We start from the raw sequence: 23,660 nt of genomic DNA, 5'->3' as shown, positions 1-23,660 counted from the left end.
CAGGGTAATTGCAATTGCTGTCCAGGTGTAGCTCCATGGGCAGGGGGTAAAATACTTGAAAACACGTTTAATGGCAATTGCTTGTATGTAAGCAAAAAGTCCATTGACACTTTCAAAGTAAATGGGGAGGGGGAGGGTCAGTAAGCCTATCAACAAGAAAGCAATCTAAAGTAAAAAGTGGAGAGACATAGCCAAACATTTCTGTTTCTGTTTTCTTTTTCTTTCTCACCCACTCTGTGTATTTATATACTGCTGAGATGACAATAAAGTTTACTTTGACTTTGAAATATAAGTGTACCAACCTGAGGTAGTTGCTTTGCAATGTCCCCACCAACAAAGACAGCTTCTAGGTAAATCCAGAGATTTTGTACAGTGAGCCAATTCTCAATAATCTCTGTTGTGTTCGATAATTTCTGCACCCACTGCTGTATGGTTGGTTTAAATGGAGCATTGTACCTGTTTCACAAGAGACGTTTCGTTAAAAGTTTCCCAAACACTGATATACCACAGAAAGGCAAGAGTACTAAATACCACACTTTTAAGGAATTGCTTAGTATAAAAATAAAAACTGGGTAAATGGATAGGTTGTGCAAAATAAAAAATATGTTTCTAATATAGTTAGTCAGGCAAAAATGTAATGTATAAAGGCTGGAGTGACTGGATGTTTAACATAACAGAACACTACTTCCTGCTTTTCAGATCTCTAGGTTTCCACTGATTTACCACTTACCCTGGTGACCAAGCAGTAGCCAATCAGTGACTTGAGGGGGGCCACATGGGCCACAACTGTTGCTCTTGAATCTGAGCTGAATGAGGAGGATCAATTGCAAACTCACAGAACAGTTATGTACCATTTGGTCCCCCTTCAAGTCGCTGACTAACTCAGAGTTAGAGAGCTGAAAAGCAGGAAGTTGGATTCTGACTACAAATCCAGTCACTCCAGCCTTTATAGATTACATTTTTGCCTAACTAACTATATTAGAAAAAAATTTTTTACACTGAATTGTTCCTTTAAAGGCTGATTTAATTGTCATATGCTATGAACAATTCCTACTTTGATGAGATCCTAGATTAACAAAATGTTCCAAATTTTAACAGCAATGCCATAAAGCACACAAACACAGCTCAAAATCTTAGAGAGCAGCCTGTGACTGAAACACTTGAGACTAAAAAAGCAATACATTGTGCCTCTTCCTGCCAGCTACCTATACCTACGGTTATCAGCAATGCATCTCTAATAAAAGAACAAATATGTTGAGGGATTATACAATAAGAGTAAAGGTTATTTCTAATGCGGGTAATCAGATAAAACTGCTTGAACGATGGGCAGGTCAACCACTTTATTTATAATACATGTTATAAATCCCTGGAAATTAACTTCAAAAAGCTTCTCCAAATAAAAATATTTTTGTTTATGTGCTTGATCTAATGTTGGAGTTTTTCCCATAATTTTATTTTTTTTAAAAGCACTGATCAGATATGTGTCTAAGAATCATAGGCATAATTTCACAGGAAAGGAAAGCACTTCACCACTTCTTGCTGTGCAAATAATCCTTTATTTTAGCCAGTTTTACCACTCCAAGTACAGAACTTCTGTATGATGAGCTGAAATAGTGTTTTTAATGCTGAAAAGTTCTGCAGTGACTTTAAAAAGCTTAAAAACAAATTTAAAAAGTTAAACGTTTCAAAAAACATAATTGTAAAACATATTTGGTTAGCTATTAAAGGATAAGGAAAAATGTACTCACTCAAGTAAAAAATTCGAAATTCGAAGTAATTTTTTGGATACTTCGACTATCAAATAGGATACTACGACTTAGATTCGAAGTAAAATAGTTTGGATATTCGACCATTCGATAATCGAAGTACTGTCTTTTTAAAAAAACTTCGATTTCAATACTTTGCCAAATTAAACCTGCCGAAGTGCTATGTTAGCCTATGGGGACCTTCTACAGCATTTTTCGAAGCTTTTTGAAGTCGAAGAAAAATCGTTCGATCGATGGATGAAATCCTTTGAATCGTTCGATTTGATGGATTTCATCGTTCGTTCGAACGATTTTACTTTGACGGCCAAATTCAATGTAAAAAAAACTTTGACTTCGATATTCAAAGTCGAAATATTCCAATTCGATGGTCGAATTTCAAAGCTTTTTCTACTTCAAAATTAGACCCTTGATAAATCTGCCCCCAAGTGATTATCCCAAGGCTTATGCTTCTTTAGAAAAAAAATTGCACCAGCCCAGAGAAATATCTAACAGAGTGCTGCACCACACCATCTTACCTTATCCCTTGGTGTTCCTGGCTTGGGCTAGTGCGGTACAGTAAAATATTGCAATTTTAATCTACTGCCTTACATATTAGCACCCCCAATGAATCCACCTTTACTTGTTCATGGCATAAATGAGACTTGGAGATTTTTGTCATAAAACCTCTTAAACTGTTGAGATATATTCCTTATAGATGATATTAAAATACATGTTCAACTTTGTTTTTGTAATTAAATATGACATATATGACAAAAGAACATTTGACCTCATAACTATAGATATCTCTCTGCCTATTGGTCTGTATATGTTTACAAATATTCACATAAATACATGCCCTGTTGTTACCTATTTGATTCAGTACATTAAAAACAGCACCATTGGAGGAGTAAACTGTGCTCTAATTAGCTCAAGCTGTGATATGGGATTTCATGGCTGGTGTGTGAGAAATAAGAGCAGTAATACAACAACATTATAATTGCAAGATGCTAGCTAGAGAATGTCTTCATAGATTTTGAGAGAATGTCATAGATTTTGAAGGATGATTGTTTTAGGTTTTGGTCTAGGTTAGTCCTTCTACCTCTTGTCTGGTACGCAATTCTGACAGCCTTAATAAAACAGTAGGATGCATCTTTGCATTGTATGGTATTTTCGTGGCCTTTGAAGTGTTTGAGTTATTTGTCGGAGAGCTGTAGGAGAGTAGAGGGAGAGTAGGCGGATAGCTGTGGAGAGTAGGGTCAGTAGTCTAATCATAAAAAGGAAAAAACATTTAAGAAAGCAAAAGTATGGGCATTAAGCCTGTAACAAACCTTTCATGGCTCTTATTAATGCTATAAAATCCAAAGTCAAACTTTTCCTACCTATTGCTCATAATAGAGCTTAGTATCATCAAGCTGTCTTCCATTAAAGCAATTTTCTCTGAAGTGTCTGATCCTTTCAAAAGAAGTTCTCCTCTTGATTTAAACTGGCCAAAATTGAAAGAGTGAGCACTCCATTCATTGATAACATTTTTCAGTTTTGCTTCAATATCTTTTTCCTTGACAGCGCTGATGCATATATCCTGAAAAAGGGTTATTTTTTCCTTTCATAAATAGCAGGCTTTAATAAAAATACTCAGCTACCATTTTATATCTGGCAGATTAGCTGTAAGAATTTTATGGTCAAAGAGATCAAAAGTCAAAAAAGACAAATGAATTATTAGTTGTGGATCTGTATTATAAAACTGTGTAAAATATTGCAGTTATAAAAGTTGGTGTAAAATATGTGGCATACTGTATTTACAAAGCTCAGTTGCAGCCCTTTATGAATGAATGAGCGCAATTCTTTGCCAAACTCTACTACAAAGAGATATTTGGCTAACACCTAAAATTACACCAGTCTAATCCAATCCATGATTGAAGTCGAAGAGACAAATACAGGTAGCAAAAAATGTTCTAGAGTGCAAAGTGATGCAAAATTCTGTATAAAACTGATGACACCATTTTCTCTCAAGCTAACACTTTATATTAAAATTTCACTTTATATTAAAATTTCACATGAAGCTAAATAGAAAATATTATATATTTACTCAAGGGATTTGACTGACTTTGCACTGACTACCTACTGGTTTTTCCGTACTGTTCTTTGTAAACTTTTAAATGGTCAAATACATACAAATGTGTCAGCCCCAGAAACCCAGTAAGAGTTACTAAACATTTTGATTTTAGAGAAAAGAGGCAGATTTATTACATATCAAACTATGTATATACCATATAGTTTATTATTTATTAAAGGAGAATTCAAACCTTTAAAAACCATATCCTCCACCCCAAGTAGACCCCCCCTCCCTCCTCCCCCAAGCCTAACTGCCCCCCCCGGGAAATACCCCCTACTTTATACTTACCCCTCGGCCCAGATTCTGGCATCGGAGTTCCACGGGTCTTTGTGTCTTCTTCCGGGCACTTCAGCACATTTTCGTGAGTTTCGCCGCATGCGCAGTTGTTGCAAACCGGCAAATTGCTCCAACTGCGCATGCGCTGACATGCCGATCTCCCACTTGCCGAAGACCCAGAAGATGGCTGAGTGGAACTCCAATGCCTGAATCTGTGCCAAGGGGTAAGTATAAAGTATGGGGCATTTCCCCGGGGGGGGGCAGTTAGGCTGGGGGGGAGCAGGGAGGGGGGGTCTACTTGGGGTGGGGGGTACGAGTTTTTTTGTTAAAGAGTTCTATTCTCCTATAAGACTTTCCTGACTCTCCCAAAAAATTGACACATCTATCAAAAGAGATGATGGTTTCAATTCCTCTGCTCTGAACAGTCAACAAACATTTTGTTAAATAGGGTGTACAGCTCAGTGACAGAGCTGAACTCTTAAAGAGATAATGACACCAGAAATTTAACCTTTTTTACATATACCATAAAATTAACTTTGCATGCTTCTTATAATTTTGCGGTAAAGTATTTGTCCAATGCTTTTAAATTACCTATCTGACTCCCTGTGATCGTCTATGAGGGGGCTGCCATATTTGTGCAGCAAGAGTCCGTTAGCATTAGAAACTTTAACTGACAAGCTGAGATGGGACAGTCAGGGTGGCAAAACAGTCAGTTTTAGGAACTTCAACTAACAATTACTTACCAAAACAAACCTCTCAGCATGACCTACCTAACTTTTAATGAACATTCATATTTATCATTCATATAGCTATGTAAAATATGGTATTTCAATGCCAGAATACTGCTTTAAGTATAACTATGTAATGCCAGGGGACCATTCTGCTATTTTTTTGTGACATTTTGGCTACTGGAAGTGACAGTTCCATTAATATCTTGGCTTGTCAGAGCCGTTAGTATAGCAGTATACCACTGATATGAATAAACACACATGCAAAAGGTAAATAAGATTTCCACTACAGAATAACATATGCAAATATGGGTTTGAAACAGAATAATCTGTTAAGAAGCACTATAAGGAATAAATGCCAGTCTTGTATTTGGGCAAAAAAATGCAACGTGTGCATATACCAGTTATAAATATTGCACAGCCCCAATTATTCAGAATTTTGCGCATTAAAGGCTGGCAGGTATGGGCACTGGGAATGGGATTCAAATTCTGTTTTAAACATTTAAGCAATTATTACTTCAATATCTTCTTTATATTTGAGCAGTGATGCTTCCATTATGTTCTTCAGAGAAAAGCTTTCAGATTCCACATCAAATTTATGTCCTGTGAATTGAGAAATTCTCTCCCAGTGTCTATTCATCATTGCCTATGATAAAAAAAACACACACATTTATCATGAGTTCAAGTTTTAGGGTATTATTTATTAAAGGTTGGGTTGTGCTTTTCCTGAAAAATTGGTATTATCGAGAGTAGTTTCAGAAAAATCTAGTTTTTCAAGATTTATTATGCCCCAAAGCTGCAAAAAGCTTCAATCAACACATACTCCAGCTAAAACCTGACAAGTTCCCTTGAACCATTTGAAGATGTTTTTAGCCTTCATGATTTTCGGGTGTTTTTTTGGTGATTTGTGTTGGAAAACTCGATCAATTCAAGCTTTTTATCGCTGATAACTCGCTCAATTCGAGTATTTGAGTTCCCACCCCCCCCCCGATTGCATTGTTTTGAGTTTTTTTTTCATAAATAAGCAAACTTTCAAGTTGTGAGTTTATTTGAGGTAGAAAAAACCCACAAACCTCACACACTCAACCTTTGATAAATAACCCCTTAATGATCACCTTCAATATTAAACACAGGCTTATGCAGGACCCATGTAATATGCTGTAACAATAACAAAATACACACTAAATAATGTATTTAAATCTCTGTGCTGTGCCTTTCATATCTGTTCCACACTTCTAATCTCTGCTAAGGGATTAGCACTATACACATCCAGGGGCTATTTATTAAACTCCGCATTTATCTGGTAGGGCTATTTGGGGCAAACTCAATTTTTTCTGTTTTTTTTTTTTTAAAAAAAACTCTTTGAAAATGTTTTCGAGATTTATAAAAGACTATGCTGCAAAAAGCCAGAATCATAAAATCTGCCATCTCAGACCTGCCACGGTTTTGCGGTTTTGAAGAAGTCAATGGCAGAGGTCCCTATCCTAATTGGAAGTTATTGTGGTTTGCGTAGGGTTTAGGCCAGAAATCCGGGCAAAAAACAGGAAAAAGCCATAAAAATAGTTAGATACGATGACTTCAGGTTTTTCCCTGAACCCATTAATTCAAGCTTTTTAAACGATAAATAGGGTCAAAACGAGTACAGGGGTTTGGTTAGGTTTTTTAAATTAAAATACTTAGATAAATTCAGATTTTAGTACATAACCCTCCCCACCAATGTCTGGGCAGCAAAGATGCTGGGCAGACACAATTATCAATCAATCAATCAATCAATCAGTAATTAGCTTTTTTTTCAGCCCATTGCAGCTAGAACATTTATGGCAAACATGGATTGCCATGGATTGCCAGGTGCACATTTGCTTTATGAGGATAAATATTTTTGATGCTTTTTCTTTAATCAAAACTCCACAAACACATTTCCCCAGAACCCGCAAATCATTCTACAACTTTTTGCACCATCCGATCAGGCAGTCAAATATATTCGCAAGCTGTTTATCTTCATTGGTGCAATGCACATATTGGGCATTTGGGCACCCCAACGGAGATATTACAACAATACTTAGTTGAGCCTCCTTTTGCAAATGTAACAGCCTCTAGACTCATACTATAGCCTTTGGATTCTGGATGGCAGTATTTTCTACCATTTGTCCATACAAAATCTCTCCAGTTAAATTTGATGTCTGCTGAGCATGGACAGCTTGCTTGAAATCATCCCATAGATTTTCGATGATATTCAAGTCAGGGGACTATGACGGCCATTCCAGAATATTGTACTTCTCCCTCTGCATAAATGCCTTCATAGATTTCGAAGTGTGTTTAGGGTCATTGTCTTGTTGGAATATTCAACCTCTGTGTAACTTTGACTTTGTGACTAATGTTTGAACGTTATCCTAAAGAATTTGTTGATATTGAGTTGAATTCATCCAACCCTTGACTTTAACAAGGACCCCAGTCCCTGAACTAGCCACAAAGCCACACAGCATGATGGAACCTCCACCAAATTGACAGTAGGTAGCAAGAGTTTTTCTTGGAATGCGGTGTTCTTCTTCTTTTGTCTCCAAAATGACTGTGGTTTGTCAAAATGAGCTTTTGCATACAACAAGCTACTCTGTTTGTGGCGTAAGTGCAGAAAGGGCTTATTTCTCACCCTGCCATACAGATGTTCTTTGTGCAAATTGCGCTGAATTGTAGAACAAAGTACAGATACACCATCTGCAGCAAGATATTCTTGCAGGTCTTTGGAGGTGATCTTTGGATTGTCTGTAACCATTCTCACAATCCTCCGCATATGCCGCTCCTGTATTTTTCTTGGCCTGCCAGACCTGGATTTTACAGCTACTGTGCCTGTGGCCTTTCATTTCCTGATTACATTCCTTACAGTTGAAACTGACAGATTAAACATCTGAGATAGCTTTTTGTAGCCTTCCCCTAAACCATGATACTGAAAAATCAGATCTTTTGAGAGTTGCTTTGAGCACAACTTGCAATTGGCCACCTTAAATATCGTTTCTCATGTTTGGACACACCTGTCTATGAAGTTCATGGCTTAACCAGCTAATAGAACTAATTTGGTGTTGCCAGTAATCAGTATTGAGCTGTTATATTCAAATTAGCAAAACTACAAGGGTACCCACATTTTTGCACAGTTTTGCACATTTGATTTAATTTCATACAACTGAATACTGCTTCACTAAAAATCTTTGTTCAGAAAACACCCCAGTACTCAGATGTTCCTGGGAAATGAAAGACATACCACTGTTATCTTTTTTGTTGAAAGTGGAGTAAATTATTATGCAGGATGAGAGGAATTCCCGAACTTTTTCATATGACTGTAAGAAGGCATTTGCAGGATTATGTAAACTAGTGTATGTAAACATGCACATGCAGGATTATGTAAACATGTGTGTAAATCTGGCAAAATCACAGCTATATTGTAAATGCTACCTGTTGATTATTTGCTATGGGTTACTACCAGTAGCAAAAGTTGCACATTTTTATTAAACAATGTGGCATAAAATAAGTCACTACTAATATGAAGGCTATGCAATAAAATATTCAAGGATTGCTATAGGTCTAATATGAACCAATCAGTACATATAATTATCATGTGACCTATTTAAAACCCAACAATGTCTCAGCAAGTATTATATTAATGTAGTTCTCTGACATTTATTCCAGACCTCTCGTATCATCTAATGCCTCAGAAAAGACTTCCAATAAGTTCTGACTACAAAATGTTTTTTACAGTTATATATTGTAAATTATGTAATTATGTAATTTAACATATTTATTTTAGAAATGCTAAATGGAAAACATATACTGTAGACTTGTAAAGACTTTAAAAACAGTGTAGATATACAGTAAAGAATGAAATGCAAATAGTGTATAAAGCAAGTAGAAACATTGTCATAATAAATAAAATTATTTATTTGAGAAATGAAGTGCAATGACAAACTTACTTTGTTTGCCATCATTTCAAGCAAAGGGCAACTTTCACTGAAATCATCAATCTTCTTTTTTAGGTCATTAAATGCCTGCCATTCTTTCAGAGCTTTGGGTAGCTTTCGGATTCTACAAACACACATAAATATCAATAAACATCATACAAATTCCAATTTAGTGATCTCAAATGACCCAGAACTTATAGCAAATGTGCAAGTCATTGAACCCCTGGGTAATAGTGACCATAATGTTATATCTTTTAATGTCTGGTGCAAAAAACAAAAATATACTGGGGCAACAAAAACCATGAATTTTGCCAAAGCTAATTTTAGTGCCTTGAGGGCTGCCCTACAGAGCATTGATTGGGGCATTAGGTTTTCAGCTAAAAACACAGAACAGAAATGGTTGTCCTTTAAAATGATATTAAATCATTACTGTTCTCAATTTATTCCCTTAAGGACTAAACGTAGAAGCTCTAAGAATCATCCTGTGTGGCTTAATACAGAGGTAAAGATGTTAATGGGAAAGAAGAGAAAGGCATTTAAAAACTACAAATCTGTAGGGACAGAAGCTGCATTTAATGAATATAAACACTGTAATAAATGTTGTAAATCAGCAATCCGGAAGGCTAAGAAAAGAAATGAAGAGTTAATTGCGGTGGAGGTGAAAACTAACCCTAAAAAGTTTTTTAAATATATTAATAGTAAAAAGATGCAGGTTGAGAGTGTTGCTCCATTAAATAATGGTACCAGTATGGTTGTAACAGATACAGATAAGGCAAATGTGTTAAATCAGTTCTTTTCTTCAGTGTATACAATAGAGGAGTCTGGGTTCACAGGCTCACTTAATAACTGCACGAATGGTCTCAATCTAGTCAGTGGCTGACTCAGGATATGATTCAAAAAGCTTTAATACAAATTAATGTAAACAAGGCTCCAGGGCCTGATGGCATACACCCCCGGGTTCTAAGAGAGCTTAGTTCAGTTTTAGACCAGCCCTTATTTCTGATTTTCTCAGATTCACTGTCATCTGGTATGGTGCCTATGGATTGGAGAAAAGCTGATGTTATTCCAATATTTAAAAAGGGATTACGATCTCAGCCTGGCAATTATAGGCCAGTAAGCTTGACATCTGTGGTGGGCAAATTATTTGAAGGCTTGTTAAGGGATCACATTCAAAATTTTGTCCTAATGAATGGCATTATGAGCAACAATCAGCATGGCTTTATGAAGGATAGGTCATGTCAGATGAATTTGATTGCATTTTATGATGTGGTAAGTAAGATTCTGGACAGTGGGGGGGCAGTAGATGTGATCTATTTGGATTTTGCCAAAGCGTTTGATACTGTGCCCCACAAACGACTGCTTTCTAAACTAAGGTCTGTTGGGCTTAATGAAGTCGTTTGCACATGGATAGGAAACTGGCTACAGGATCGGGTACAGAGGGTGGTTGTTAATGGGACATTCTCTACTTGGAGTAAGGTTCTTAGTGGGGTCCCCCAGGGCTCAGTATTGGGTCCACTTTTATTTAACTTGTTCATTAATGACTTAGGGGAGGGTGTTGTAAGTAATGTATCAGTGTTTGCAGATGACACAAAATTATCCAGCCCAATTAATTCCATCCAGGATGTGGCATCCTTGCAACAGGATCTTGACAAACTGGCAATCTGGGCAGCTAAGTGGCAAATGAGATTCAATGTTGATAAATGTAAAGTCATGCACCTGGGATGTAAAAATATCCAAGCCACTTATACCCTTAATGGGACTGCACTAGGCAAATCCATTATGGAAAAGGACCTTGGAGTCCTTGTAGATGATAAACTTGGCTGTAGCAAGCAATGCCAGTCAGCAGCATCAAGGGCAAATAAGGTCTTGAGCTGTATTAAAAGGGGCATAGAGTCACGGGAGGAGGGGGTCATTCTTCCACTGTATAGAGCACTTGTAAGGCCCCATCTAGAATATGCCGTACAGTTTTGGTCTCCATCACTCAAACAGGACATTATTGTATTAGAGAGGGTACAGAGAAGGGCAACTAAGCTGGTAAAAGGTATTGAAAATCTTAGCTATGAGGAAAGACTGGCCAAATTGGGGATGTTCACGCTGGAGAAGAGGCGCTTAAAGGAGAAGGAAAGGTTAAAACTAAGTAAGCCTTAACAGAAAGGTCCATCTAAATATACCAGTAAACCCCGAAAGTAATGCTGCTCTGAGTCCCCTTTCAAAAGAAACACTGCATTTCTTTCCTTCTATTGTGTACACATGGGCTTCTGTATCAGACTTCCTGCCTTCAGCTTAACCTCATTGCCCTGGGCAAGAGCATGCTCAGTTTGCTCCTCTTCCCCCCCCCTCCCTTCTCTACTGTAATCTGAGCCCAGAGCAGAGAGAGACTCAGGCAGGAAGTGATGTCACACCATGTTAATACTGCAGCTCCTATCCTAAACAAACAGAGAGATTCTAGAGCTTTTTACTCAGGTATGGTAAAACATTCTACAGAATAAATATAGCATTCTAGCTTGCACTATTGCAGCTAATCTATTGGCAATAAAATGCATCCGTAGCTTTCCTTCTCCTTTAAGGGGTGATATGATGACTATGTATAAATATATAAGGGGATCATATAACAATCTCTCTAATGCTTTATTTACCAGTAGGTCTTTCCAGCTGACACAAGGTCACCCATTCCGATTAGAAGAAAAGAGGTTCCGCCTAAATATTCGGAAGGGGTTTTTTACAGTGAGAGCTGTGAAGATGTGGAATTCTCTCCCTGAATCAGTTGTACAGGCTGATACAGCTTTAAGAAGGGGTTGGATGCCTTTTTAATAAGTAAGGGAATACAGGGTTATGGGAAATAGCTCATAGTCCAAGTTGATCCAGGGACTAGTCCGATTGCCATTTTGGAGTCAGGAAGGAATTTTTCCCCCTCTAAGGCAAATTGGAGAGGCTTCAGATGGGTTTTTTGCCTTCCTCTGGATCAACTGGCAGATAGGTAGTTAATAAACAAAAAAAAAAAAACAAAAAAAGGTTGAACTCGATGGACATGTGTCTTTTTTCAACCTTACTTACTATGTTACTATGTTACTATGTTACTATGTGTCAGTGCCAATTTCTCAAGGCATAAACATTCTTATGTTAAGGAGAGAAAAAAAACACTTTATTGATGATTTCTACATTGGTTTTCTTATTTATTAAATTACCTAATTTGCCCTGTTATTGTATCATACTCTTCTATCCCATATGTAAAGCAAATGCCACCAACAGTTCAAAGGAGTTCAAAGCTTAGCAACTACTCATTGATTAGCTTTTTTCAGACAGCCAACACTGAAAGAAATCATCTGTTAAATTGTCATGGGTTACTGCCCAGGTGCAAATTTGCCCAGTGTTTATAAATAAACCCCATAGAGTCTGCCATTTTATTTCAATGATAGTTGCCCATGAAAAGGGGATAATCCTTTAATAAACTTAATTTATATAAATGTGTCTATCATACCACTTTTGTCCCTGCACTTCTCCCCTCAAAACTCTACATGGAAAACGATTCTAATTTGACCAATCCAGAAAATGGATGGATGGTGTTCAAGGAACAAAGCCATCCTACAGAATTCCATCAAAATAGGACTGCCACAATAAAGGCCAGTTTAAATGGTCCTTCACCCAAAAACTATATTTTGCACAGTGAACGCAAATATAATTCTAAGCAACTTTCTAATGTATACAAGTTACAAATGTCCAATGGGTTTAATTTGTATATATAATTGTTACTGAAAAATCTATCTGTACTCCTGGCTCTGACTCTTGAAATCATGTTGAGCCAGCTGATTAAAGTCAATTATAAATCATAGACAATGTTTTAAGAGCAGCGATTAAAATCTACTTAATTAGTGCTCCATCCTATTATGAAACAAGATGTTATAACTGAAGTTATACATTTTATCATTATATGACTACTTCTAAATAAAAATGTAGAATTAAATCAATGCATCACATTTGAATAAATAAAAGTGAGACAAATCTAAATGTAACTAACATGTATACCTGTTTTGAAAGTCCATTAGCTCTGTGTTGATTTTTTCAATGTCAAGATCGTTCCAGAGAATTTCATAGTATCCAGTGATGTTTTCAATTACTGCATTATAAAGTCCATAAAGTTTCTGTAGCAGCGCAAGTTCACGCCTAATCCTTTGAAGCTCTGGATATTCTGTGCAAAGAAAAAAAGACAGCAGAATTAGTCTTCTGATATCTATACAAATACTATTTCCTGAAGAATTACACATTGAAATCACCATATTTTCAAATTAATGTTAATGTGTGTTATTTAAAGGGACCTCTGATCGGAAAACATGTTTTTTTCAAAACGCACCAGTTAATAGTGCTACTCCAGCAGACGTCTGCACTGAAATCCATTTCTCAAAAGAGCAAACAGATTTTTTTTTTATATTCAATTTTGAAATCTGACATGGGGCTAGGCATTTTGTCAATTTCCCAGCTGCCCCTGGTCATGTGACTTGTGCCTGCACTTTAGGAGGGAAATGCTTTCTGGCAGGCTGCTGTTTTTCCTTCTCAATGTAACAGAAGTAGTCTCAGTGGGACATGGGTTTTTACTATTGAGTGTTGTTCATAGATCTGCCAGGCAGCTGTTATCTTGTGTTAGGGAGCTGTTATCTAGTTACCTTCCCATTGTTCTTTTGTTTGGCTCCAACTTGCAGTACAGCAGTAAAGAGTGATTGAAGTTTATCAGAGCACAAGTCACATGACTTGGGGCAGCTGGGAAATTGAAAATGTCTAGCCCCATGTCAGATTTCAAAATTGAATATAAAAAAATCTGTTTGCTCTTTTGAGAAATGGATTTCGGTGCAGAATTCTGCTGGATTAGCTATATTAACTGATTCATTTTGGAAAAAAAAATTTCCCATGACAGTATCCCTTTAATATAAAATTTTTGTGTTAATATGTAACCTGCTAAAATATAAATGTATTGTATGGAAAATGTACCTGTAACTGGAAGTCCAAACAGCTCTTCTCCCCCAGAAAATGTAACAAATTTCCTCCACAGTTCATCAAATTTAGCCTGGAAAACCTGTAATCTGTCACTTGCTTCCCTTGGTGGAATACCTTCCACACCGGGTCCCCTGAGAAAACAGATGGGGGTTGAGTATTGTTAAATCCTACCCTTACCCAGGTATACTGCCCTAATTCTAAATATAAAAATTATTCAGTAGAGGCCATAAGGGAACTTCTTGAAAGAAAAATATATAAAAATAATGAGATTTCAGTAACATTATAGTGATTGAACTTTTATTAGTACATCAACAACTATTATACTATCCTTCCAACTTCAACATAAATGTTTAGCTTTATAAATAGAATTTATAGAAGAAAACATCAAATTAAGATGAAAAAGTAAATATTATGGCTTTGATGCTTTACAAGCAGGGCCCATAGTATCAAATAAACAAGGTTACATTATAGATTAAGGATCTGCCTTGTCTGCTCTGGCTCTAGAATTATATAGAAAATGTCAATATCGAAAATGATATATTCTATGAAAGTTCTACCCTAATGTGTATCAGAACAAAACTACTTACGACAAATCATAGTTTTTATAAAACGCTGTTGCATCAATGTGAAATTTTTCCGCACCATCCAATAAATCTGTTTTCATTTCTGGTTGTACTTTAATGAGCAAATTCTGGGTATGAACAGCCTATGAAAACATAAAGTTAAAAGCATTATTAACTGTGTGCTTATTATATATACACAATATAGCTATGCTGATTGCATCCAGAAAGAAAATAAGGTTACCATGTCACATACGATTCCTTTAGTTAATTACCTGTGTGTTTACGTTTTTCCAAGCATAGGCTAATCCATCCACTCTCTCTGCATTGCCATCTTGAAAGACTAAATCATACTTCAAGAGAAGGCTGTTTGATTCTTCAATAGGACCAATCATCATGTCTATTCGAATTTCTGCATCCCTTATTTCCTTTAGTGCATCCATTGCTCCACGGACATCATCAAGGTCAATGACTGGTCTGCTGAGTCTCTTACTAAGATTATCAATAAATAAATAAATTTCATCCATATCCATCGCAGCTTTCTTATTTAAAGCAGATCCAAATACTCTTTTCCAGTGGCGACACTCCTGTACTAAAGCCATTTTCAGGTTGTCAGTGGTAAAATCAACAGATCCTACAATGCAGTGAGCAGGGAGCTCATTGATTTGAGTTTCCAATAGCTGAAGATATAATAAAATATTACAGCAAATTAACAGATGCAGATGTGACATATAATTCTTCTTCATCATGTACAGACTGAAGTGGTTCAGTGACAATGCATTAGAAGTATACAGTATATTATTTTTGAATAGGATATACTGCTGCATGCTTTTAAACCATGCAGCATTACAGTATATAACTGCTTACTTACTGAATAATAGCTCAGCTGACTGCGAAATTCAGACATTACTGGATTAGTATCAAGAAATTCTTTAACTTTTTCTTCCACATCCTAAAAAAAAAACATAAAATGGGTACTGAAACAACATAATGCTACTATCTGGGAACATATTAATGAAAGCATAAGCCTCTGATTTAATACATACAAGGCACATCTTTAAAATCTGTAACATAATTTGTCACTTGATGAAAGTTAATGCAGGTGTTTTTATAGTTTTAGGTAAATAATAAAATGAATATCCACAGTCACTTAAAGCTTTTATTAGTGAACAAACACCACAACGATTAATTATAAAATAGTGAAAAATAAATGCTTTAAGTGAGTAACCGTGCATATTCAGTTGATTATTTACCAAGTGTTATTGGACCTTGGCATGGTGCTCACTCATAGACATTGACATTTTGACGTATAAGCGTATGCGCTACAAATTAACGTCTGACCAAGTGTGGCGGAACCTGCCGAGGCGAAACATTTACCATTTAGTAAATTCCCCTCACATTGTCTTATTAGTTAATCTGGGTAAAACTAGGGGTCTAAAATTTCCAAGAAGTGTTTTGTTCAAAAGGTACTGTACTTAAAATGATTTAAAAATAGGTGAATTCATTAGCACTGTGGCTGAGATCTAACACACAATGGAGTTTGACTGTACAAATCAATCAAAGACAATTTGACACATTAATTAAAGCTAGAAATACTTTAATATTATAGTGCCAATTTGTTTAAATAAGTCAGGAATGTGCTAATAACTTGACAAACAAGTTGATGTGCTGGGAATCCTGCTTGCAGCATTATAATAAGATAATGAACAGGCCTGGAACCAAAAACCCAGTTCAATAGATAGATGGTAGATAGAGTACATCTGCCCAAAAAGTTAATAAATGCCATTCATTCCGCAAGAACAAACAAAAAATGCCATAACACCTGTTTACCTGATTCCATATTCCAGAAAATTTGGTAAAACTATTGAGCACATTGGATGCCTCTGCTTTAAGGGACAACACTATTGTGCTGAGCTGAATGATGACTTTCGTAACATCTTTGTGCTCAGATATTTGTTTATCCAGAGGTTTCAGCATAACCATTTTGGTAAGTTCATCTCCCAGATCTCTCGCCGCATTTTGTTCAAGCTAAAGTCAAGTAGGAGAAATAGTTAAAATGCAAAATCTGATTTTATTGTTATGTAAAATATGTGACACTGTATAGTATTACTTTATTTTTAAAGGAGAACTAAACCCTAAAAGTGATAAGAAATACCATATTTTATTTACTGAACTTATTGCACCAGTATAAAATGCAGCTTACCAATAGCAGCAATGATCCATAACTTGTCACCATATTGGAAAGTATCTACCACACTCACATGCTCAGTGGGCTCTGAGTAGCTGTTGAGACGCTAATTGTCATCTGAGTAGCTGTTGTCATCGCAAATTATCAAGCAGAAAATTAGGTTTGCCTGTAGTATAAGTTGATGCTGCAGGGCTAATGATTAATATTCTGATGCTAATTGCATTGGTTTCTGAGCTGCTGTGTAGTTATTATCTGTATTAATTATTAACCATCCTTATATTGTGACATTTATGTTTTATGCATACTGTATTTTTTGAGGCAGAAAAGAAGATAGTGAGCTACATGGACTTTTTTGGAGGCACAGATCTTCCCTGTTAAAAGGCTGTGGTTGCCTTGGACTGGTACGGAACATTTCTAACCTACTTCTTTAGTTAAGCTTTAGTTCTCCTTTAAGCCCATATTACAGAACATACAGTATGGGCCAATTTAAGATTGCCTTTTGACACAATACATTTTTAAGGAAACCCTGTGAGTTTATTAATCACTTTGGGTTTCGTGCCAAAAAAACCTTGGCAATCTTCGTTGTTTTGTCTAAGAAGGGCTTTTAAAACTATGAAAACTTCAGTAGATTGCTTGTGTTCAATTAACACACTGTAAGAACATTTAAATATAGGGAGTCTAAAATGTGTGCTGTATAAATTTAGATTTATAAAATTCTTTTGCCAATAAAATTTAAATAAATGATACATGACAAACAAACCTGTTGTTCCATTCTCATGAATTTAGAATAAGATTTAGAATAAGTCTTTACTCACTCTTTGTTGGATGCCAAGATCAATTGTTTATGTTTTTTTAATTCATATTGGTAATATTATGCTTGCAGCGTCAAAAGACAAAACTGGATTAGTTATACATTTTCAGTTATTCCCATAAATAGAGTCACAGTCCAAAATCGTACTTTATCCAAACTATTTAACAATAGGGATGCACCGAATTCAGGATTCAGTTCAGGATTCGGCAAGGATTCAACCTTTTTTAGCAGGATTTGGATTCAGCCAAATCCTTCGGTCGGCCGAACCAAATTAGGGCCAGGGAGGGAAAAAGCATGGCTTTTTGTCACAAAACAAGGAAGTAAAAAATGTTTTCCCCTTCCCACCCCTAATTTGCATATGCAAATTTGGATTCGGTTTAGTATTTTAAATTTTTAAATTCGAATATCGAAATTTATCATGTACTGTCTCTTTAAAAATTAAACTTTGACCTATGGAGGACCTCCTAGAACCTATTTGAAGTCAATTGGTGGACTTTGAAAAATCAAAGGTTTTTTTGGGGAAAAACTTTGAACCGAATTTGATCAAATGCGCTTTTAATTCAATTCGTACGATTCGAATTTGGCCGAATACGGACCTATTCGGCCAAAAAAAACTTTGACTTAAATTCAGTTGGTCTTTTTGGATTTCGACGTTTTTTCAGTTCGAAATTAGACCCTTGATAAAAATGCCCCGTACTGTCTCTTTAAAAATTAGACTTCAACCATTCGCCATCTAAAACCTGCCGAATTGCTGTTTTAGCCTATCGGGGACCTCCTAGAACCTATTTGGAGTCAATTGGTGGACTCTGAAAAAGCGAAGGTTTTTTTTGGGAAAAACTTCGAATTGAATTCGATCGAATGCGCTATTCCTTCGATTTGTACCATTCAAATTTGGCCGAATACGGACCTATTAGATCGAAAATGGACGTATTCGACCAAAAAAAAAAAATGAACTTAATTTCGGTTGGTCTTTTTTCAATTCAAAATTCGACCCTTGATAAATATGCCCCTCAGCGAATAGTATGAAGGTTCAAGCCAAAAGCAGTTCCCTTAAATATCCCGAATACGGTGCATAAATGTGGTCTATGGTGCACACTAATTTAAATTAACTGTGAATTACCCCATTAAACCTTATTCATATTCTTTTCAAATAATATAGGGCAATGCTTGCTATTCTATAAACGTTTATTATTCAGCTTGAATATTCTTAATTGCCTGTTCATTTTCTCCCAAAATCCTTTGATGCTTCCCCCAAATTCTCTCTTATCAGTCTTACTCTGTGACCACACAGGTGGTCATGCTACATCTGATTATGTGAAAAGGAGCAAGCTACACAACTACTGCTCCTCTCAGGCATTGTTGTTATAAAGTCCACTTTTGAAGAGAAGGGCTCCAATGATGCAGGAAGTAGATGAACCAAAATCAGGTTGTCAATTTAAAAGTCTGCCCAACCACCATATTCTAGCTCTTGAGGATCAGTGGAAGTTGCAGTTTAAAGGAAAACTATACCCCAAGGTCTTTATAAAAAATATATTAAATAAAACAGCTTATATGTAAAACCCTGCTTCATGTAAATAACTCATTTTCATAATAATATGCTTTATTTGTAGTATGTGCCATTGGGTATTCAGAGATAGAAAATTGTCATTTTAAAAAAATAAGGGTGCCCCTTAGGATCCTAGGATTCATTTTGCACACAGACAAACCATATAAGTTAGGTCACATGAGCCAATTAACAGACATAGTTCTGTCTTTTGCTTCCTGTTACAGTTAAAGCTGTATTATTTCTGGTAAGGTGAAATCTGAGGCTGCACACAGACCATCAGGAAATGGTGATTCAAGGCAAGATATGTAAAAGGGCAATATTTACTTAAATATATATACCAGTTTGGTTGATTCTTTAATATTCCACTTAATTTGATAAACTATCTGTTGCTTAAGTATTCATTTTGGGGGTATAGTTTTACTTTAACAATAGCTAGATTGCAGCAGGTTGTAAATTCTGATCTGGTGTATATATTACATTGTAAAATACATAGTGAATAAAGTACCCCCTCTTGTAAAATATAAGGATATTATAAGTTACCGAGGAGTTTCATGACCATATAAAAACACGAGGCCAAAGGTCATGGAACTCCGAGGTAGCTTCTAATATCCTCATATTTTGCAACTGGGGGTACTTTATTTATTGTAATACACAAGTTTCAGTGAGTCATGTGACAGAAATGACATCAGAACTCACCGTTTATAACTGATGACATCAGAACTCACCGTTTATAAGGATATAATTTACAGGATATTCATGGCTTTTGTGTATTATTTTTGAATATTTGTACCAGGGTAAATACCCTCTATAAGCTTCCTGTGACATGGCCCTAGGTGTTACATTACCTGCTGCTGCTTATGATGAAGGTATGCAAATTTCCACAGTGGGATATCCTTGGCTGCTGAGAGTATAATATTTGTAGCTTTGTTTACAGCACTCTGAAAAACACAAATGAATATGTAAAATTTAAAGACACATAGTTTTAAGATTTATTTCTGCTTTAAATAATCATTCTAATACTTTACAATGTTTATACAAGGAATAAAGACATACAAACAAAGAAGCTTCAGGCTATAGCTCACTCAGAACACCCAATGCCATAGAAAACATCAGGACATAACTGAAAACTACAAGATCATTTGTGAGCACTTGAATAGGTTTGTGAGAGGGCACTATGGAGCAGATTGGAGCAGATTTATAATCTGTCCAAATACTATTCGAATTTGGAAAAAAAATCAAAAATTTGAATAACGAAATTTATCATGTACTGTCTCTTAAAAAATTAAACTTTGACCATTTGCCATCTAAAACCTGCCGAATTGCTGTTTTAGCCTATGGGGGACCTCCTAGAACCTATTTGGAGTCAATTGGTGGAAAAAATCAAAGTTTGTTTGGGAAAAACTTTGAATCGAATTCGATCTAATGTGCTTTTCCTTCGATTAGTACGATTCGAATACAGACCTATTCGACCCAAAAAAAACTTTGAATTAATTTTGATTGGTCTTTTTGATTTTGAATTTCGAAGTGTTTGCAATTCAAAATTCGACCCTTGATAAATATGCCCCTATGTGTGCTTCCAGTATTAGGAAAAAAAGTTCTCCTTCACCCAACAATGCACAACAATCAAAATGTGAAGAAAATGGCAACTTACAGAAGGTAATATCTTTGATAAAACTTTTTTCATCAAGGCAGCTTATGTGACCCTGGCAACATATCTTTCTGTAAATTATGCTTTTATTCTCAAAATGATTGTGTTTTTGGTCATTATAATTCTCATTATATTTCAGTTCAATACTGTCAGTTATACCAAGTCATTTTATATGAAGATGAATGGCCTGCATGGAAATTTACTTCTCAAACAATATAGGGCAACTGTCATTGAAATCGGTTAGACTGCTTTTTGGATTCCCTTTTTTCAAAGCTGAATTAAAGCTACAGCTTTATTTTTTATGACATTTCCAAATGGAAATCCTTCATAATAATTAAAACTTTCTGAATAAAAGAAAGGTTCCATTAGAGCAGTGGTAGCAATAATTTAAAAAACATGAACATCCATAACAGTTGAAAGTGGCAACAGAAATTGGCTATTAAGAATGTTGTACTTACCTGGATATCTTCAAGGCTTGGTTTTATGAGAACGTTAGGAATGGCAAGATGAATCTCTGCTTTAAACAGAGGTGTGGAGGCATGATCCTTTGTCAATTTGGTTGTCTGGTACACAGAGTTGACTGTGTGTAGCCTACGTTTTAATGCATCTAGGGAAGTTTTAGTACCTAAAATGTTAAAAATGTATTGTTGCACAATGGGTGAAACCAGTTAGGGCACAGACTAATTTCAATGAATACAACTTCATAATAAAACATCAATCTGTATGAATACAATCTGAGAAACAAAAGTGTACAGTATAACAGCAAGCCCCTTCATAGTGCAGCTATATGTATTTTATTAAACAGCCCCCCTGTAATATAGCCTATTTGATATTATTTATTCTACCACAATTAGAGTCTGAGCACCACTTCAACAGCAGTTTGATACTAGAAAAAATGCCAGTCTTTCCAAAACAAGACTGAAACAGCTGACAGCCTATCATTTACTTAGGTGAAAAATGTATTTTCCACAAAATACACTAAATAGGGCCTTTTGTAAATATGACTTTGTAGGCCTCATTTAGTGCAGGGCAGGGTGAAAAAACTGGGAGAGCAGAGCCAGATGTAGCTTTAGAATATAGAGGGGGTACTTTCTTTAAATTCCCTTAGAGAGGGTACAGAGAAGGGCAACTAAGCTGATAAAAGGTATGGGAAATCTTAGCTATGAGAAAAGACTGGCCAAATTGAGGATGTTCACGCTGGAGAAGAGGCGCTTAAGGGGTGATATGATAACTATGTATAAATATATAAAGGGATCATATAATAATCTCTCTAATGCTTTATTTACCAGTAGGTAAATAAATTCCGATTAGAAGAAAAGAGGTTTCGCCTAAATATTCGGAAGGGGTTTTTTACAGTGACAGCTGTGAATATGTGGAATTCCTTGAATCAGTTGTACTGGCTGATACATTAGATAGCTTTAAGAAGGGGTTGGATGGCTTCTTAGCAAGTGAAGGAATAAAGGGTTATGGAAGATAGCTCATAGTACAAGTTGATCCAGGGACTAGTCTGATTGCTATTTTGGAGTCAGGAAGGATTTTTTTCCCCCTCTGAAGCAAATTGGAGAGGCTTCAGATGTTTTGTTTTTTTTTTTGCCTTCCTTTGGATCAACTGGCAGTTAGGCAGGATAAAAAAAATTAAAAGGTTGAACTTGATGGATTTGTGTCTTTTTTCAACCTAACTTACTATGTTACTATGTTACTTGTGGCATTCGCAAATGGCCTTTTGTGTATATATAAATAACTCAATTAGTGCAATGGAACTGGTTTAAAAACCACATACAAGGGCTTGTTAATTAAGGGGCCATGGAATGCTATCATATTGTTGTGCCCTCTTTGCATCCAGTGCAGAGGTCTTAATACTTTTGGGTTCTGGTTGTCCATTGTTATCCAGTATTTGTTTGAGCGCCACTTCACTTTCAATAAGGTTAAAGATGAAAACATAATGATAATAGTCACTCTCCTGTCTTTCTAGGAATGTTAGTGTTGCATAGATATATCTCCTACCCTATCAATGTTGTTGTGCAGCAGTATGCAAACCATTCTCCAACCAGATCAATAAGCAAAATGGGAAAAAAATAGTTTCCATACAAACACACTTCGTGGTTATTTACTAAAGCTCAAATTATCTCAGTTTTCGACCAAACTCCCATTCGTGAACTGAACTTATTTATCAATAATTTTTCTCTAAAAAGGCTGCAACAAATTTGAGCATCAATGCTTATCGTACGTTTGATGCTCTGAAAACTTGACTTTATCAAATTGTCGCTGTGAAAACTCAATTTCATTGAATTTTCAGATGAAAACCTTAATTTTATCAGATTATCCAGGGCAGATCACAATGTCAAGAAACAATTTAAGGACATCTGCCATTGACTTCTACATGGCCTTGGCAGGTTTGAGATAGAGTATTTTCACATTCAGATTTTCAGCATCTTTGGAATATAATTAATCTCTAAAAATGAGTTTTTTTCCCTCTAAAATTTTGAGATTTCCCCTTTAAAACCTTGAACAAATAAATCTGAGGTTTAATAAATGGGCCCCTTACAGTAGCCCCATTTCCACATGAATTCCCCCAAAAAAACACTTTAGCACAAGACATTATATACTGATGGTGTCAATAAAACGTTTTCAATTAATTACAGAGATTACAACAAAACCTACATTTGACCAGGGAATCTGTGTTCTTCTGACACAAATGGCCAATCACATTGTAGTAACTGCAAGAAAGACATTCCTGGCAGCGAGTCTTTTGCTTTGTATCAAGATGAGCACAAGCAAATGAATTCTAAAAGAGGGAGAGTGTTTAATGAAACATGCAATACACAGTGAACTATAACAGAATTCAACTTTGCACAAAATTAGTGTTAACTAATTGGAGAAAATGTTTATATATTAATTAGTGCCAACTGTATATTTATTTGATAATAATTTCAAATGCCAAAATGATGCATGCATTTTAAACAGTTAAATGCAACGTCTATATCGGTTACCTGGAGACTGTTTCTGTCTGTTGGTTTTAGTTTATTTTTCAATGCATCAATCATTTCATACAAACAAAGTTCTACTTGCTTGCTTTGTCTAGAAAATAAAAAAAAAGGATGTAATGCACATT

General features: G+C 35.8%; 1 protein-coding gene across 5 annotated transcripts in view; it reads right to left on the bottom strand.

Annotated features, from left to right (window-relative positions):
- LOC108718513 (dynein heavy chain 5, axonemal) overlaps positions 1-23,660 on the bottom strand; it is a 379,491-nt gene that overhangs the window by 239,687 nt on the left and 116,144 nt on the right. For all 5 annotated transcript variants that reach the window (XM_041566222.1, XM_041566224.1, XM_041566225.1 and 2 more), the window contains 14 exons: positions 23,539-23,626; positions 23,210-23,333; positions 21,007-21,173; positions 19,746-19,838; positions 16,186-16,383; positions 15,227-15,307; positions 14,631-15,035; positions 14,383-14,501; positions 13,790-13,926; positions 12,833-12,995; positions 8,822-8,933; positions 5,380-5,508; positions 3,125-3,324; positions 303-456 (listed from right to left, as the gene is read on the bottom strand). In XM_041566222.1, coding sequence (XP_041422156.1) covers positions 303-456; positions 3,125-3,324; positions 5,380-5,508; positions 8,822-8,933; positions 12,833-12,995; positions 13,790-13,926; positions 14,383-14,501; positions 14,631-15,035; positions 15,227-15,307; positions 16,186-16,383; positions 19,746-19,838; positions 21,007-21,173; positions 23,210-23,333; positions 23,539-23,626 — 2,170 coding nt within the window. The remainder of the gene's footprint in view (positions 1-302; positions 457-3,124; positions 3,325-5,379; positions 5,509-8,821; positions 8,934-12,832; positions 12,996-13,789; positions 13,927-14,382; positions 14,502-14,630; positions 15,036-15,226; positions 15,308-16,185; positions 16,384-19,745; positions 19,839-21,006; positions 21,174-23,209; positions 23,334-23,538; positions 23,627-23,660) is intronic.

This window comes from Xenopus laevis, chromosome 6L (assembly GCF_017654675.1).
Source record: "Xenopus laevis strain J_2021 chromosome 6L, Xenopus_laevis_v10.1, whole genome shotgun sequence".
Classification (NCBI taxonomy): domain Eukaryota; kingdom Metazoa; phylum Chordata; class Amphibia; order Anura; family Pipidae; genus Xenopus; species Xenopus laevis.
Note: the sequence above shows the minus strand (reverse complement) of the source record. Positions and strands in the feature narration are given on the sequence as shown.